Source organism: Artemia franciscana, chromosome 9, assembly GCF_032884065.1.
Source record: "Artemia franciscana chromosome 9, ASM3288406v1, whole genome shotgun sequence".
In the NCBI taxonomy this organism is placed as follows: domain Eukaryota; kingdom Metazoa; phylum Arthropoda; class Branchiopoda; order Anostraca; family Artemiidae; genus Artemia; species Artemia franciscana.
This window is the reverse complement of record NC_088871.1, coordinates 6,718,055-6,734,734: the sequence shown is the minus strand read 5'-3', so window position 1 is coordinate 6,734,734 and position 16,680 is coordinate 6,718,055. Positions and strand designations below refer to the sequence as shown.

At 34.8% G+C, this 16,680-nt stretch overlaps 1 protein-coding gene across 7 annotated transcripts in view; it reads left to right on the top strand.

Annotated features, from left to right (window-relative positions):
- Positions 1-16,680, top strand: part of LOC136030944 (sarcolemmal membrane-associated protein-like) — an 89,552-nt gene that overhangs the window by 47,424 nt on the left and 25,448 nt on the right. For all 7 annotated transcript variants that reach the window (XM_065710060.1, XM_065710061.1, XM_065710055.1 and 4 more), the window contains exons 8-12: positions 1,318-1,789; positions 3,261-3,433; positions 5,973-6,039; positions 14,307-14,476; positions 15,711-15,888. In XM_065710060.1, the coding sequence (XP_065566132.1) occupies positions 1,318-1,789; positions 3,261-3,433; positions 5,973-6,039; positions 14,307-14,476; positions 15,711-15,888 (1,060 nt within the window). The remainder of the gene's footprint in view (positions 1-1,317; positions 1,790-3,260; positions 3,434-5,972; positions 6,040-14,306; positions 14,477-15,710; positions 15,889-16,680) is intronic.

Here is a 16,680-nt window from a genome sequence, read left to right as displayed (position 1 = left end):
CGAAAAACCGAATGATAAAGTCAGCTGAAATCACGAACAGAAATGGATAGAAACAATAGATGACAGCACTTTCGGACCCGTGGTAAAATGCCACATTTTTGCTTTTGTAAATTTTTCTATTTATCACTCAAAGAAAATATATTGGCTGTGGGGCCGGGTAACTGCCGCCTATATTTAACACTTATAGATTTTAGTCTATATTCAGTTTGAAAGTGGTGCTTGCCTGCTAGAACGGAGCTTTCCACTCGAAAGCAGAAACATGTTTTGATGAAACGAAAGCTTGGCTGCACAACTTCCGATACTCCTCTCTGACATAGGCTATATAACTCCACTTCACTTCGCACACCATAGGCTCTGGCTCGTGGACAAGCAAAAACCATCCTTTTTGGCCCCAGGTAAGAGTTCTGCGGAGCTTTCCAAAATGTAATGTCATATTCATCAATCCGGCCTGAGGTCCACACTTTTCGTAACAAACGTAAAGGTTAGACCCTTACCAGTTTCCAGGAATAAGCTGAGATCGGCGGCATAGAAAAAAAAAAGGGACAGAACCCAAGTGTTGCTCTCGCAACACAATAAGTATGCCAATTACTTAAATTTGGCAACACTTTTCTTCCGTAAAATATTAAACACTGGCAATGTTCATTCCAAAAGACAATTGCTCCTCCAGAGGAAGGCTACAACTTCTTAAGCTGTTAGGTGCCATATGTTTTTAGTTTATTTTTTTACCTTTTTTTTTCTTTTTTTAGTGCCCGCTACTACCGAAAACTCTGTAGCTGGATATTGAATTCTTTTCCATTAAAAATTGAATTCTTTATTTTGACTAATTTTTAAGATATATAGGTTTGTGAAACTTTTTTCTTAACCAGTTCAAGCACTTAAATTTTATTTTCACTGTCCGTTGTACTCTAGATCGTTGAATCTCTTTAGCTACTTCGTAGATTATTCTCTAGCAGACTTTGTAGGGATCATTCACCAAGAGGTATGGCTTCACTGATCTTAATTTGAGTCACTCAAACTTAATTGGAGTCATTCAAACTTAATTCGAGTCAAGAATTACTGTTGAAATATAAAGATTAATGAAAGCACCAATTACAGTGAAAAAGAAATCTGATTTTTAGAATTGGTTAATTGAAAAGTTACACAACCCTATGTATCTTAAACAATTAGGAAATTTAAAATTATTTTAAAAGTGAAAAAATCTATTTTTAAAATTTAGTTTTAAGTGAAAAACACTTCAATACCCAACTGCGGAATTCTCGGCTGTATTTCAAACAATGAAATACTTTTTGGGAAATTATCAATTTTTATTCTTTTAAGAACCAATCTGAAGATAAGCTCAAGGAAGATGTTTTACAAATGATAGAAGAAAGAAGCAAATATGAAGATGCTGCTAAAGAATCTTTAAGCCGAGCGTTACAGGAGAAGAACGATAGTCTTAGAAAGTTAGAAGTTGTGGAAAGATCGCTAGCTAACATTGAAGAGGAGTGTGCATCCCTGAGGCAGCTTGTTAAGACGAAAGACGTTGAATTAAGTGACATTCTAGAAAAGTATGAACAACAGTTAAAGAATGCCGAATCTATCGAGTCGAAATTGAACGAGACCCTGGGCAAGTATCAGGATGAATTGAAGGAATGGGAAGACGAAAAGAGTATTCTGGAGAAGAAAATATTGGAGCTTCAAGTCGGTGTTTTGCCACACCCTGATGGGGAAAGGGGAAAGATTGAGGCAGAACTTATATTGAAGTTGGACAAGGAAAAGTCAGATGAAAATGGTTATCTTTCAATAGAAGGTATTTATTAGTTGATAACTACAAAAACTAAACCGTCTTTCCATGGTACTTAAGGAAAAAATCTTAAGGGGTTAGAAATTTCATAGAGAATTCAATCGGCTAATAAGATGCAGTAATGAGAATAAGTCATTATTCTGTAAAATCAAGGCCGTGTACAGGATTTTTGTTTGGAGGGATGGTGATAAAAATATTGAAAACTTCAAAAAACGTATCAAAAATTTGTCTATATGCATTCTTGTTACGTTTTTTTTAGTCAGACAAAAATGGACCCCTGATTACGGCCTTTAGTATAATTTACATTTATAAATTTTTTTTCTGGCCGAAAAATACCGATCTAAGTATTTATATTAAGTAAAAAAAAGGTACGTTTTTTTAACTGAAAATAAAAAGTAACTTTGGAACTTAAAACGAACAGAAAGAAGAGAGAACGAAAAGAGAACAGAACCTAAAACGAAGCCACCTCAAACTATACTTTGAATACCAGCCGACACAGGAATGGTAGAATGATCTGAACAAATCCCATAACCTTCACTAGCATGTAAGGTGGGTCATTTCAGTAAGAGGTAATTCTAACCCACTTGGAGAACAAATAAGGCATTTAGGGAGGCTCAGGTCATGGAGCGGTCCCCGATGGTTAGGGGCAATGAGGATATAGGGTATTTTATGAGCATTTTTAAGGAGTTGAATTATTTGTATTGTGTATTTGCCCCGTCCCACAGCTGGAAGCCTATTCCATATTCTTGAAGATGCCACCAGAAGGCTAAAATGGGCTGTCCAGGCTGTCCCCGAACGGAGTGGGAGGAAGACGTAGGGATTTAAGGGAAAATAGAGGGTCTTGGAAAGGTGTAGAAAGGAAGGGTCTTAATAGAATGGGATGGAGGAGAAGCATGCATAGCTGTGTTGGCCTCAGGTGACTGTGTTCCAGTGAGTCATTAGTAGTGGTAGTTTTTTATGGTTTGTCGTCTTTTTTTCGCTTTGTTTTTTTTTCATTTCTTTTTATTCCCTTTTTTATCCTTTTTTACGATTTGAGGCTCAAGATTCGGGAAAATTGTCTACCATCTGTGATAAAAAATTATCGGGAGAAGAAAAATGCCATGCTTAGAATTGGAATAGCATTTTCGTCCTTTTTACAAATCAAATGATGTCGAATCTTGTTCAGATGTCAATCTCAGGAGGGAGATTGACAAAATATCAGGAGGGACTTTATTTAAACAGGGTAACGATGATCCTCTTCTGTTAGTCTTAATTTCTACATCCCCAGAGGATATAGTCGCCTGTGGTAATTCTACAGGTATCAGTTTTATTTTGTTTATATTGTGTTATCGTAACGTTTTGTGAATAGCTTAATACAAATATTTAATGCAATTTTCGTTTTACTAATTTAAATATTTTTACTTATTTAATACAAATTTTTACCATTTATCCCCTCCTTGTATGTACAGGTTTAAAAAAATTTCTTTATTTTTTTTAGATACTGATATTTGCCAAAATGAGAAGAAAGATCATGAGAGCAAGTCAGAAGAAGTTGAGGCACTTCAGAAACGAATCCGCGATCTAGAAAATACGATGGATGCCTTAAAAACCGAGAAAGAAAGTCTTATGTCAACCAATGAAGATGGTGAAAAAATCCCAATAACAGGAAATGTAGGTTATTTATATTAACTGGTTCCGTGTAATATTAATGACTAACTATTCAGGGGCAAACTGAGAACAGAAGACTGTAGGAGCAGTGGCCTGAACGGTTCCCCTGGTCTGTCCCGTTTTAATTCGGAAAAAATAGAAAAAATGAAGTTTTTTTTTCTTACGAAGTTTAATCTTGTAAGATTAAACAATGTTTGATGGATTAAAAAGCTTTTTCTCAACTGAATTTTTTAATTTTGTCGATTCAGTTTTCTGTTACTCTTTATTCAACAACAACACACACAATATATATATATATATATATATATATATATATATATATATATATATATATATATATATATATATATATATATATATATATATATATATATATATATATATATATATATAGAGGTCAAGCCGGAGACACAAGGCCGATTGACAAAGACCCGGTATAACAATATAGTACACCTATTTGGCAAAAAAAGAGAATTAAAAAAAAATTGCATAAAATAAATATAAATAAATCCATGACTCACCACTAGACGGGAACCTTTTGTTGTGGGTCGCCTGCTATTTAATGATTATTTGTTTATTTTTATACTTTTTGTTGTTCTTTATGGATACATCATTATTACGTATTTGTGTTAAATATTTATTTAACGTTTCCTTGAAAACATTTATTTAAGTTATTTATTTAATATACTATAAAACATTTATTTAATAGAAATATTTGTTTATTTAAATATTTATTTAGCATTTCTTTGAAAGACACATATTCTTGTCAGCCTTTTTTTTTTCTTTTTTTTTTTCAAATAAACCATTCTGATCGTGATCTTTGAAAGATGAAGTTGGAAGGAACTGTTAGCTCAGGGAAGAGGGATTCAAAGACGAGGACTGCTTGTCAGAAGTCCTATAAAGTCAAAACTAGAAGCCATAAAATTTACAAATGAAACGAAATTCAGTCAAACGTTTGAATGAAAAAAGACGCTGAAGTGTAACAGCAAAAGTAAAAACTCAAGCAGAAATGAAAACAGAAGAAAAACATTTTATAACAGTTTCCTTATAAATTAATCAGTGTGTAAAAGGCAAAAAAAGCTTGTATAATTGGCATTTTTCTGTCATAGTCGACGCAGTAGAGTTGACTTTTCTTAGTAAAGAGAAATATGTCTCCCGTTTTTAAGCATCATCATATAGGCCATAGAAATTTGGCGGAAGGCTTATTCGGTCGCAAATCAAAAATCTAATTTTCTTTATAACGTTGTATACTGAAGAGGATCCTGACATCTCCTAGTGTCGCATGTGACCCCGATCATCATCAAATCACCTCTAAACCCCATATGGCCTCCGATCAAAATCTAAAATAGCTTATAAGTCAAAATGGTTAAAAAAACCGAAAATTTGCATCTGCGGCTACTTTGTATGAACAGCCCTATGGTAAGTGTTCAAAAATTATGCAAAGAGCCGATTTAAAACAGATTCATAGTAGAAAAGAGATGGACATGCAACGCCTATTGAAATAAGAGTCATGTAGTGATTTTCGTTCTGTATGACTGAACAGCCAAAGCAAGGACTTTGGCCATTGGCAACCTTTATAACAGGAATGTAATTTCATTAAAAATATGTATTAGAAAAAACAGCTATAATATTTGCTTTGGTTTTCTTGCTATTTTATAATACATGACTTGTATATTTTATTATCGACTTGTTATTTCCTCATTTTTTGACTAGATGGTGTAACAGATTGTTTTAATTTTGCATTCTTTGTTTCTCATTCTCCTTTAAACAATTATAGGTATATAGGGATTAGTCAGGACAGTTCAAGTCTTGCTAAAACCTGAACCATGCAGGTATTTAAAGTCTGTTTAGTAGGAGAAACAAAATATCGGGCCTTTATACCTATGGCATCCACAACGGCTTATGTCTCCTTAGAAATAGACAATTAGGAACCTTCATAACAGTATTGCAAGTTTGCTATTAAAAAAAGCCTTTTATCCTGGGTAATTTTTGAAAGCAGAATTTTAATGGGATACACAAATCTAAATTTTATGTTCTCTAGTTTTCCTTCTTCTAAAAGAGTTTCTCCCCTCCCCTCTTTTTTAGGGAGTGGGGGTTAACAAAGGATATCTTGGAAGAAAAGCATAACAAAGGGTATCTAGTGGGAGGATCGGTTAACCGGCTCTAGCCTCCACCCCATCCCTTTATGTGCTGGGATTTTATTGTTTTTTTGGTGTTTTTTTTTTCTTGTCTTTATTCATCTTCTTTGTTTTTGAAATCTTGCTGGTTAGCTGATTTTTGTTTCAGATTTGAATGTTTTCCCGCCTCAGGAATATTAAATTAAATTTTCTGTAGATAAGAGAGGTTTCTAAAGACGACTGTTCTTGTTTGATAGAAAAAAACTGAACAGTTATTGAAATTGCGTTCTTATTATTACTTATTTCGGTTGTATTTGGTAAAATTTCTCATATCTTTAAACGCTAACGAAATGTTTTTTTTCTTTTTTGCAATTAACCTGCATTTTAGTTTTTTGAATTAGCTGTTTATTTCGATTTTTCCACAGGTGACTTCAACAGATGATAATGCTAATCTTATCAAACAGCTAAAGGATGAAATTGGGCGTTTACAAGGTATATTTTTTCCCAGGTTTTAGATACTTTCAATCTTCAGTACATCTCTGAATTAAATAGTCCTAACACATTTTCGATTTTCGTCCTTATTTTTAATCATATTCACCTAATTTAACTTGGATTAGCCTAATCTAACCGAAGCGTAACCTAACCAACTTATCACAGGTTACAGTTTTAGAATATTAGTATTTGCTAGGATAGGGAAGAGCAGAAGTACTTTTAAGGCAGTAAGGGTTTTTTTTTAGGGGGGGGGGGGTTGAACTAGAGATAAACCATTTCCGATTCCTTGCTTGTGGAAGAGGATCTAAGGTAGAGGAAGAGGAGATCTAAGGTAGGGTAGGGATAAGAATTGTCCGAAACTTTTGGTTTGATTTTTTATTTTTTACTTAAATGCTATAATGAAAACAAATCCTAAATGAAAATATTAGTGAAATGAATAAATTTTTGGCCTCTTTGAAGGTTTGGGGGACTAGAATAAGTTTGAACCCATAATGTAAAGAAGAAGAAGTCTCTTAGATTAAGAATAAAGGAGGGTGAAGAGGCGATAATAGGTCACGATAATATCGATCAAATGGATAGCTTCACTTACCTGAGTAGAATTACATGCAGAAGTGGTAGATGCAATGCATATGCAAACAGGAGAATAGCCAAGGTGTAGGTTTTGTTTTGCAGTTAGTATAATATGAAGGAAAGCCTGCGAGCCCAGATTAGAGTATTGGAAGACACAGTAATGACAGTGGTCAAGTATGGCTCTGAAACACGGGTGCTGTCCAGGATTGAGGAAGACATATTACCTGTTCTCCAGAGGAATTGTCTGAAGACAGTTTTAGTTGCTTATTTAACCGTCCGTATATGTCCATATATCGAACAATAAGCTGTGTGAAAATTTGGTTCGATTCTAAATTCTTGGACTATAATAAAAAAAAAGATTTAAATGGCTAGCACACGGGTGCTGCTTAAGGTTGAGGAAGATGTGTTACATGTTCTCCAGAGGAATTGTCTGAGGACAGTTTTAGGTACTTGTTTAACCGTCCGTATATCGAACAATAAGCTGTGCGAAAATTTGATACGATTGTAATTTCTTGGACTATAATGAAAGAAAGACTTAAATGGCTAGCACATGAGTGTTGCTTAGAGTTGAAGAAGATATGTTACATGTCATCCAGAGGAATTGTCTGAGGACAGTTTTAAGTGCCTTTTTCAACCATCCGTATATCAAGCAATAAACTCTGTGGAAATTAGATTTGATTTCAATTTCTAGGGCTATAATGAAAAAATAATTTAAGTGGCTAACCATGGGTTAAAGATGAAGGATGATAGATTGTCAAAGATTGTACTCTTTGATCATTTATCTTGGACAAAACGAAAAACAGGTTGTCTCCAAATGGGAAGGAGGGTATAAGAAAGGATTCAAACTTTATAAGTAGGGGGTAAAAGGTAAAAACTTGAACGGTTGATGTGGAAGAGGAGCGTGCACAGCTGTGTTGGCCTCAGATGGCTTGGTGCTGCAATGCTTTGTTAGTGGTATAATAGTGGTAGTTGGTTAGTGGTATAATAGTGGTAGTTGGTTAGTGGTATAATAGTTTTCTGCAATAAGTTAACATTTACTTTGGCATAGCGGATAATTGATTTACTCTCACATAATTTGTTCTCATCTAGTCTACTCAAATACTTACTTTCATTTTTCTTGTCTGCTATTATTTAAGAGAGACAAATTAGCTAGCTGTGGTTCAATCTTATTTTGCACATCCGAGGCAATAACTCAGTGGCATACCCAAGGGGGTGGGAGTGTGTGGAAGGTAAATTCCACTCTCTACTTTCATTTTTTAAAATTTCATTTGAACAAATATTGTTATATAGTAAAGACCCTTTTTATATTCGAAATCTATCTGCCAATAGGACTCCAGGGTACGCTCTACGTAACTTTTTACTGACTGCTTACTATTTAATTATTTTGTTCTTTAATCTCCTTATTTTGAAATAATTTTTTTTGACGCTCCTGTAGATTGTAGATCATAATTTAAATGAAAAGTATAATTGGCATTTTTAATTGAGTGTTTGAGAGTGGTGATTGTTGTTTTCCTGAAAGCACACTGCCATGCAAGAACTTTGACTAAATGAACTTTTGGCTAACTTTTGGCTGAACTTTGGCTAATGGAACGTTCTTCCATGAACTGGCTAAAGTAAAATATTATAAAAGTAATATTTTCTTTGCCGATTGTTTTCAATATATTTGAACAAAAAAAATTGTATTGTTTATAGCAAGTACAGTCAAATTCTTTCCTAAAGTATTCTGATAAACTAAATTTAGACATTATTGTCTGCAAATCTTGTTCCTAGGCATCCCCCTCCAATCATGAAAGATCCACTGATATTCTCCCTAATAGATGTTGCACACCTATAAGCTAAGATGTATAAAATCATGAACCTTGAAATAGTGATTGAATCAAATGGAGCTTTCAAATAGTAGTCAATAATAACCCTTTTTTTTATGTGGACTGCTTATATGTTTGGGGACGAATGCATCCCCAGTATCAATATGACTTCTGAAAATTGATAGGAATGTAACTAGCTTTTCTACAACTGAAATGGATTGGCCATCTCAGAATTTTGCGTGATTGTATTTCTGATCTATTCAGGCCAAAATTGCTGTTTTGTGGCGCAAAAATGGTAAAAATCACCACTTGCTTTGGTTGAACCCTTCAACCTTTTTAACGGGGGAAGGGAGTTACAAAAAACTTTAAAAAAATCATCAAAAATTTGTTTGTTTGCATGTATTTTTGTTTTTATGAGTCGGACATTTTCTTGGGGGGTACCCTCGCCCCCGCCCCTAAGATACCGTCTTGTAACAAACTGTTTGATTTTTATGTACCAATCATCAACGTATGTACAGGAGTTCCAAGGATATAATTAAGTGTATTTTTGAAATTCTTGAAATAAGATTGTAGTGGGAAAGTGCGTAGTATGTAATGGAAGAAATAATTTTGTCAGTTAATCCTTTTTATTTCCCTGAAAATATAGTTAACATTAAAATATAGGTGAATTCAAGTAATTGTTTTCAGTTTTTCAAAGGGGTTCCTTCAGACTAATCTGGGGGAAAGGGGGATCTATTGGAAACAATCCTTTTCACTTCTTCTTTATTAAAAAGTAAATCTTTAGTTTTGGGAGGACCAGTTGAGATATCAGATTTGGCTTCTGAAAGGCTCATATTATAAGGGCTATTTATTGTGTTCTAGTACATTATTATTTGACTGGATTAGTGCCAAATGTATTTGGAATCGAGCCAATTAAAATGTCCTGCTTAAACAACCTGTGTAAGTTGGTTTATTGGTAAAGGATTAAATGATAGCGCTTTTTAACATTTGTATAAATTTGAAAACTAATTTCTATTTTGTTAAATAGGTTACAGTTATGAATGTCAGTTGCACATAGATCAATATAGTTGCATGCTACTCATGCTTCAAGGTTTGTTATTTTAGGATTTGCACCAACGCGCATGTTATGTCCCTCGTGCTTCTTTTTGCTAATTGCATTTTCCAAATTTAACTAACTGCTTCTTTCGCTTAATAACCCCAAATCTGCGACTTTTTTTTATAATAATAATTGTTATGTTCTTATATAATATATAATAGGTGAAAATGTTTTGCTACTTTCGGTGAAAAAAAAAGTTTTCCTACTTCAGCAATTGAGACAAATAAGCACTTGAACAAGGCCTTGACCTTACTCACCTATCCAATCACCTAGGATAAAACAGTCGACCAAACATAAATTTTGTTCTTTTTGCCGCATTTCTAAAATTTGAAAAAAGTATAAAACTAAAATAATGAAGATTTGATTTATTTCAAAATTTATTATTAATTAAGACTTACTATTAATAATTTATTTATTAATTCTATAAGTCTGATAAAAATTTAACTAAAATAATGTATTTCATCGTGCCGTTGAAAAAAGGGTGCAGCTCAGGCTTTTTTTCGGATAGGAGTTCGATAATATTCTATGAATTGACAAGAGCCTACCAGTGAATATCACGTAAAGCTTCAAAAATATTATATTGTGCAAAGTGTAAATCTTATTAAGTTCCGGCGGCATTACAAAAAAAAAAATAGTAAATTGATAAAAAGTACATGCATTATAAATAAACAATATATATATATATATATATATATATATATATATATATATATATATATATATATATATATATATATATATATATATATATATATATATATATATATATATATACTATATTGTTTGTTTCTTTGTTTTTGTACCTCTAGGCTATTTTAAGACTTCGGTTAAATCTTGAATGCCCCTAGTAAATATGAAAGCAAGAATGCAAGGACCCTAAAATATGAGGCTTCATAAGGGATACCCTATCTCTTATGTACTGCGGCTCAAATAAGGGCATGCTGCTTTTCGTTTTTGGGGGGAGGGGGCTCTTACTTGAAGCAAGTGTTTATTTTAAGCAATTATCATTGTTCGCCAATGCAGCATTCTAAAGGAATTTACTCATTTTCGGGATTTTTTTCTCATATTCATAAACTAATATATTTAGCCTATTGGTCTAAATAATATGAAAAAAACTTCGTTTTCTTAAAGAGTTAAAGAGGCTGCGTCCCAAAGTCGAACCTTAAAACGTACAGAAATTAGGAGAGGCAGTTGGGGGGCTGCCGCCCCCCAAACCCCCCGTTTTTAAAGACTCTTTTGTACCCCCCGCTCTTGACTTCGGAAAGGCCCTCTTTTAATTAAAAAAGAATACAAAACAGGTTTTGTTTGCTACCCTACCCCCGCCCCCAGCTCTTAGCTTGTGTGCTCTGTGTCTGGGAAACAGTTTCAATAATTATGTTAAAATGTAAATGGAGTGGTCAACTTCATTGTTACTAATTACTAGTTTCGGCGCAATGGTTCTCCTGTCCTCTTGTGTTTAACATTTTTCGAAGTTATTCCATTATTCATTCATTTCAATTTTTTGTTAATTAAAAGAGGGCCTTTCCGAAGCCAAGAGCGGGGGGTACAAAAGAGTCTTTAAGAGCGGGGGGTTTGGGGGGGCGGCAGCCCCCCAACTGCCTCTCCTAATTCCTGTACGTTTTAAGGTTCGACTTTGGGACGCAGCCTCTTTAACTCCTTAAGAAAACGAAGTTTTTTTCATATTATTTCTGTACGTTTTTCTACAATCCATGGTGGATGTAATTTAATAATAATTTTCCATATTTATTTTCTCGCTTTCTGTATCAATAAATTCAAACTGACAAAATTATCTAATTTTGATAATTTTAATAGTTTAGCAGCTTAATTAAAAATTTAGCAGCTAGTGGTTTTTACCCACCCACCTCCGGTTTATGGGCCCAGCGCGCTTCCGCTGCGCCAAGCTGCTGTTATGCTTGTTATCAAACAAGTTATTACAATAGAAAATTTCACCAACGGCTTCAATTAGGAAATCAATTTAAATGGTTCTTTTAACTTGCTTACATCAAGCCTTACACCCGCTTCAGTATAAATTCTTGTGAACATTCCAGTATGTAATTCTGATCACATGTTTCCATGTTTATTTTCTCCCTTTCTGTATCAATAAATTCAAACTGACAAAATTACCTAATTTTACAAATTTTAAAAAGTTAGCAGCTAGCGGTTTCGATCCACCGACCTCTGGGTTATGGGCCCAGCACGCTTCCGCTGCGCCAAGCTGCTGTTAGTGTAAGAATTTTTCAAACAAGTGATGTTATTACAAGAGAAAATTTTACCTTCAATGGGGAAATGGGTTTTTCTAAGCTAGAAAATCGGGGGGTTAAGATTTTCCGACGAAACTGTCCAGGAAAATTACTCGGAGAATTCCGCGTCGAATGAGTCTTCGTACACCCAGATCCGATGTCGGCTGTAACCTGTAGGCGTCTCAGAAAAAAAAACAAAAGGAGAATATGAACATTAAGTGGCTATGCGTGGTTTCTGGAAAACAGGGAAGGAGTTATCGGATCGAGCTGAAATTTCGCGGATGAGCTCCTGGGCCCTAGGGGACCTTAACTTGTGAATTTCAGCCCGATCGGACAACGTTAAAGGGGGGCTGGGGTTGACGGGTCGAAACTTTTGGCCAGATTTTCCCCATGAAGGAAAAGTCGGAGGGGGATGAAATTTGGCAGGTTTCTTAGTTGGAGCTCGGGCTACGAAATGCATCCCTCCCCATCCCTCTGCGACCTCTGGAACCGAAGATCGCTTAACATTGTCGTGGTTCGCCTCTTTAAAGAGGCACGAGTGTGCCTCCTTGATACAATTATATCCTAAAGAGAATTAGGTGACAAATGGTTCTCCTATAGTTTAAAGTGCCGAGGACATCAAAATGAATACGTCCCCCCTTGAACCCTCTTAGCTTTGTTCATATCCGAGAACCATGATTTCCCAAGATATTTAGTTCGGTTGTTTGAAAATTAAGAAGTTTTTGGACTGTACGACATTTTCGTCAGTGTTGCTATACTGGACCATGAAAAAAATAAATAAAACTAAGTCTTGAAATTTAACGTAATAGATTTAACGTGTAAAAATTCAAATATTAATCATCCGTTATTCTCAAAGGCAACTAAACCTTCACATCCTTAAGTTGTTTGGTGCTATATATTTATAGTTTTTTTTGTCAGTTTTCCCCCCACTTTTCTGTTTTAAAATTTTGGCCATGCTACTACCTAAAACTGTAGTACTACAAAACTATAACATGAAAGGTCTTTTCGTCGAAAACTAAATCCCCGAATTGTCATAGTTTTTAAGGATGTGTAAATTTATACGTAGATAATTCGCACTATGAGGCTTCATTTAATTCTTTTAATTCTGAGGTTTTTTAATTCATTTAATGAAATAAATGAATTAAAAACCTGAAAATGAGGTTTTTTAATTCATTTAATTCTGTTTTAGGAGTCGATGGCACCCTCAAAGGAAAACGTACAAAATCTTTTGGAATATCATTGTAAACTAAGCTAGAGCGTAGTAAATGTGAATAATATCATCTGTTTTTTATGAAAAAATGCAAATAATTTTTCTCCAAAAACGATTAGCTTAGTTTATACACCGTCTTACCTCTGATTACCTCTGACATGTCGCATGTTCAATCAATTTACATTTTGTCGCAGTTCTACTGCATGTTGATGCAACACTTTTTGCATTCTAATGCAAGGTGAAAGTTTTTAACATTATCCGGCAATTTTCAGTAAACCACCAAATCATCAGATCTGCAGCAATCAAAATATTTACAAAACTAAAACATTGAAAAGACTTGAGATAAGGAAAAAGACTTATTATGCTTTAAAACCTTGAATGGGAATAGAAATGCTAAAGAAATCATACACTATGGGGACATTTGAGTTTTTAAGTCTTGGAATTCTATTCAAGCGGGAACTAAGAGCTACAGGTTGATCATATTTTGTCACGTTATCGTAACCTGGCTTTTGAAACATAGATGAGTTTTTTTTACTTTTTTTAAATTTTTATGATAATGAACGCTATGTTTTCTTTAATTTAGTTGCTTGATACCCCGCTATAATTGTGTGTTCTCTTCAATAGTTATATATTAGTCAACATTCGTGTTTGCACATATTACGTGTGTGCGAAAGTGGATATTATTTGAATAATCAATAAGTCCTGTTTAGTTTTACCAGTCCTGAGCTGGTGAAATACATCTATTCCTTGAAAACCTTAGCTTTTTGATTCTTGTATTTTGAAATGCAATTGGATCCCAAGACTCCCGTCACAGGGACATCCAGCACAAGGAACTATCCCCTTTCTATCAAACTTTGTGGGGACCAAGGGTAAGTGACCCCAGTTGGGTTCTTTTGATTGTCTAGGCACACTCCTTTATGCGGAGAGGTGGGGGAGGGATGGCATTGTAACCTCATGATGAAGTCAGATTGGGTTCCCTTTGGTTCTTGGGCAGTGAGTTTACCATTTTTCAAAATAAGTTTAGCATTAGAAAAAGAGATATACATTCTCCGTGCAAATGGCAAGCTGAATTCCTGATCATGTAGTGATAGGCAGGATCCAAAATAATTTAGAGGGGGAAAACTTCGAGAGGGTCACAAATTCGTCAAAACCTCAAAACAGACATATTGCCTGAATGCTATATTAAGTTCTGAAAAAGAAGTAAAAATCATGACATTTTGGGTGGCCCGAAACTGGCAGGTCCCTTTCCGCACATATTTGCGTATAAGATATACCTATCACCTCTTGCATACAGCTTTTCATATATGAATATTAAAAAAGAGTTTTAATTCCCAATTGACTTTCAGAGTTGCTCGCAGATAGCAGAGAATCTCAGGTAAAAATAGATTTGGAATCAACAGCTTTGAGGAAGGAGTTGGAAGAAGCAAAAGCTGAATCGCAAGACGCTTGGGCTGCAGCAGTAAGACTCAGGCAGCAGCTTAGAGATCTGTCTTCGCTCTTGCCGGCTTTATCAAATGTAAGTTCTGCATGTTATGCCCGATGCAATTAATATGTAGTTAATATTTTATCTGTATGTAATACTTTAATTCTTGTGTCCGATGCAAGCACCTTTTTTATTGGTATTATTTTTGAAGGGCAGCAGATTTGACGTTTTTCAGCAGGGGGAAATTGTTGAAGATCCTTTATTTGATTTCATAAACAAGAACATGTAGACTAGCTTTTCCTCTGTGCTAATTAATGCTGGAAAATGCTCGAAAAGAGGATTCTTGCATTCGCAGAACTATCCAATCAAGTATACAGCTATAAATTCCATATTTCTTTTACAATTAGAAGACAGAGAAAACTTTGCCACCTTCATTGGAAATTTATTTTAAATTTAGGCAAGAATAAACAAGAAAATTTACAACTCCAGGTTTTGAATGAACCCTGTTTATTGAACTCTCTCAGAAACAAATTATATATAAATATGCTCTGTATAATTGTGTTGGTTTTAATTTTAATACTTTGGTAATTCTACTGATGACGATCGCTGTATATGTGATTTTAATATCAAGAGTTTTGTACCTGCTTTCACTGTCTAAATAAATGGATTTATCCCCATTTGAACGTTTATTTGAGAGTCCATGATTCTGAAATTCGCATAGGAACAGGCCTGCTTGTTATTGCTTCTGTTCCAAGGACGGAGAAGTGGTTGTATTTGAAACACATCCTCCGTATACAACAAAGCTGCCACCCTAGAACAGCCTACGGTCGGTGCCACACGACTAAGGATGAGGATGTCCAAAATCTACTTTACGAAGAACCTATGACCAAGGTCGAAGAACATTTCATACCTCCTAGTACCAAAGATTAAAGACGTTACTGATGTAGCACCGCCGTGGGACGAGTGGAGGGGCTTTGTTGATTATTGAAGTCCCACCAATGGCCCTGGAGGAACTAAAGTAAGGTAAGACTTAAATAGGAGTGAGTAAAGTAAGCTAGCTCGAGGTACAGTTAGCGCCCAGGACTTTTAGCGACAAAAAGATCATATTAAATTTTGATGGAACTCGTGATCGAAAATAGGAAAAATTTGCTTTTTGGTTGCACTTCTGAACATTACAGATTGCAGAAATGAAAAATACCATCAAAACCTTGGTCCAATATGAATACATTTTAATCGTGTGTTTCGTCATTTATACAACGAATATTTGTTATGTCTGAATGATTACTTAATTATTAATCATAGTAAAAGCTCTTTGTAAATATTTTAGGGGTCTGATGAAGAGGAGGAAAATGAAATGAATCATGCCGAAGAGGATGACTCCATTGACTCTGAAGCAGCTCGTCTTAGCGCTCGTTTACAGCAGAGGATAATGGCTCTTAGAATGAAACAAGCTGAAGCGGATGACATGTCACGTGTCTACGAGTCTGACTTATCGAATTGCAAACGTTAGTACTCTTTGATATCTCTTTGTCTATCTTAGTCTCTCCATATACATCTTCCATCCTCTTTGCCTTTTCATATTTGTCTTATTGTCTCCTTTCTCGTTCCCATAATATACTATTATATCTTTCTGTGAAATTAAGACGTTTACTAGAGGCCTATTGGTGCTATTGGTTTTATTTGCAATTGTGTTTGTTCTAAATACTAGATAAAAGCAAATTCGAACACATTCTTGTTGTCAAAAATACAGAAGGGATTACAATTTCAGCACCTTTTGTATATAATGAGCCCAGGTTGGTTGTTATCCACCATTTTAAAATTGGGGTAAATACAAATAGTTATGATTTGTATTTATCCCAATATACCCCAAATACAATATTTGCATTACCCCAAATACAAATACAATATGATCGCAGATCATATTTGGTCTCCGTGACGCACACCCCAAATTTAACGTTTCAAATTACGATCTCTCGTAATATCCTTTTATTTCTCTATGAGTATCTTTATTCCATCTTCTTTTCTTTCTTTTTCTTTCCTGCTCTTTCCTTGTGTCTCTGATTATTTGATTTGAAACGGGGGTTAGTGGCATGATTCTATAAGCTTAGCCATAGTCGACCCAGCTCTAAATGGGCATCTTGAGAGATCTGGGGAAGGTAAACAGGAAGGATGTGCTAAAGTACAGGATGGCTAGCCCCCAATATTGCACTTCCTGGCTGAAGGACCATGAAATAGAGATCAGTACCGCCAGTAGGGGCTGTAAAGTTCAATGCCGTATTCTTAACCTTTTTTTTTTA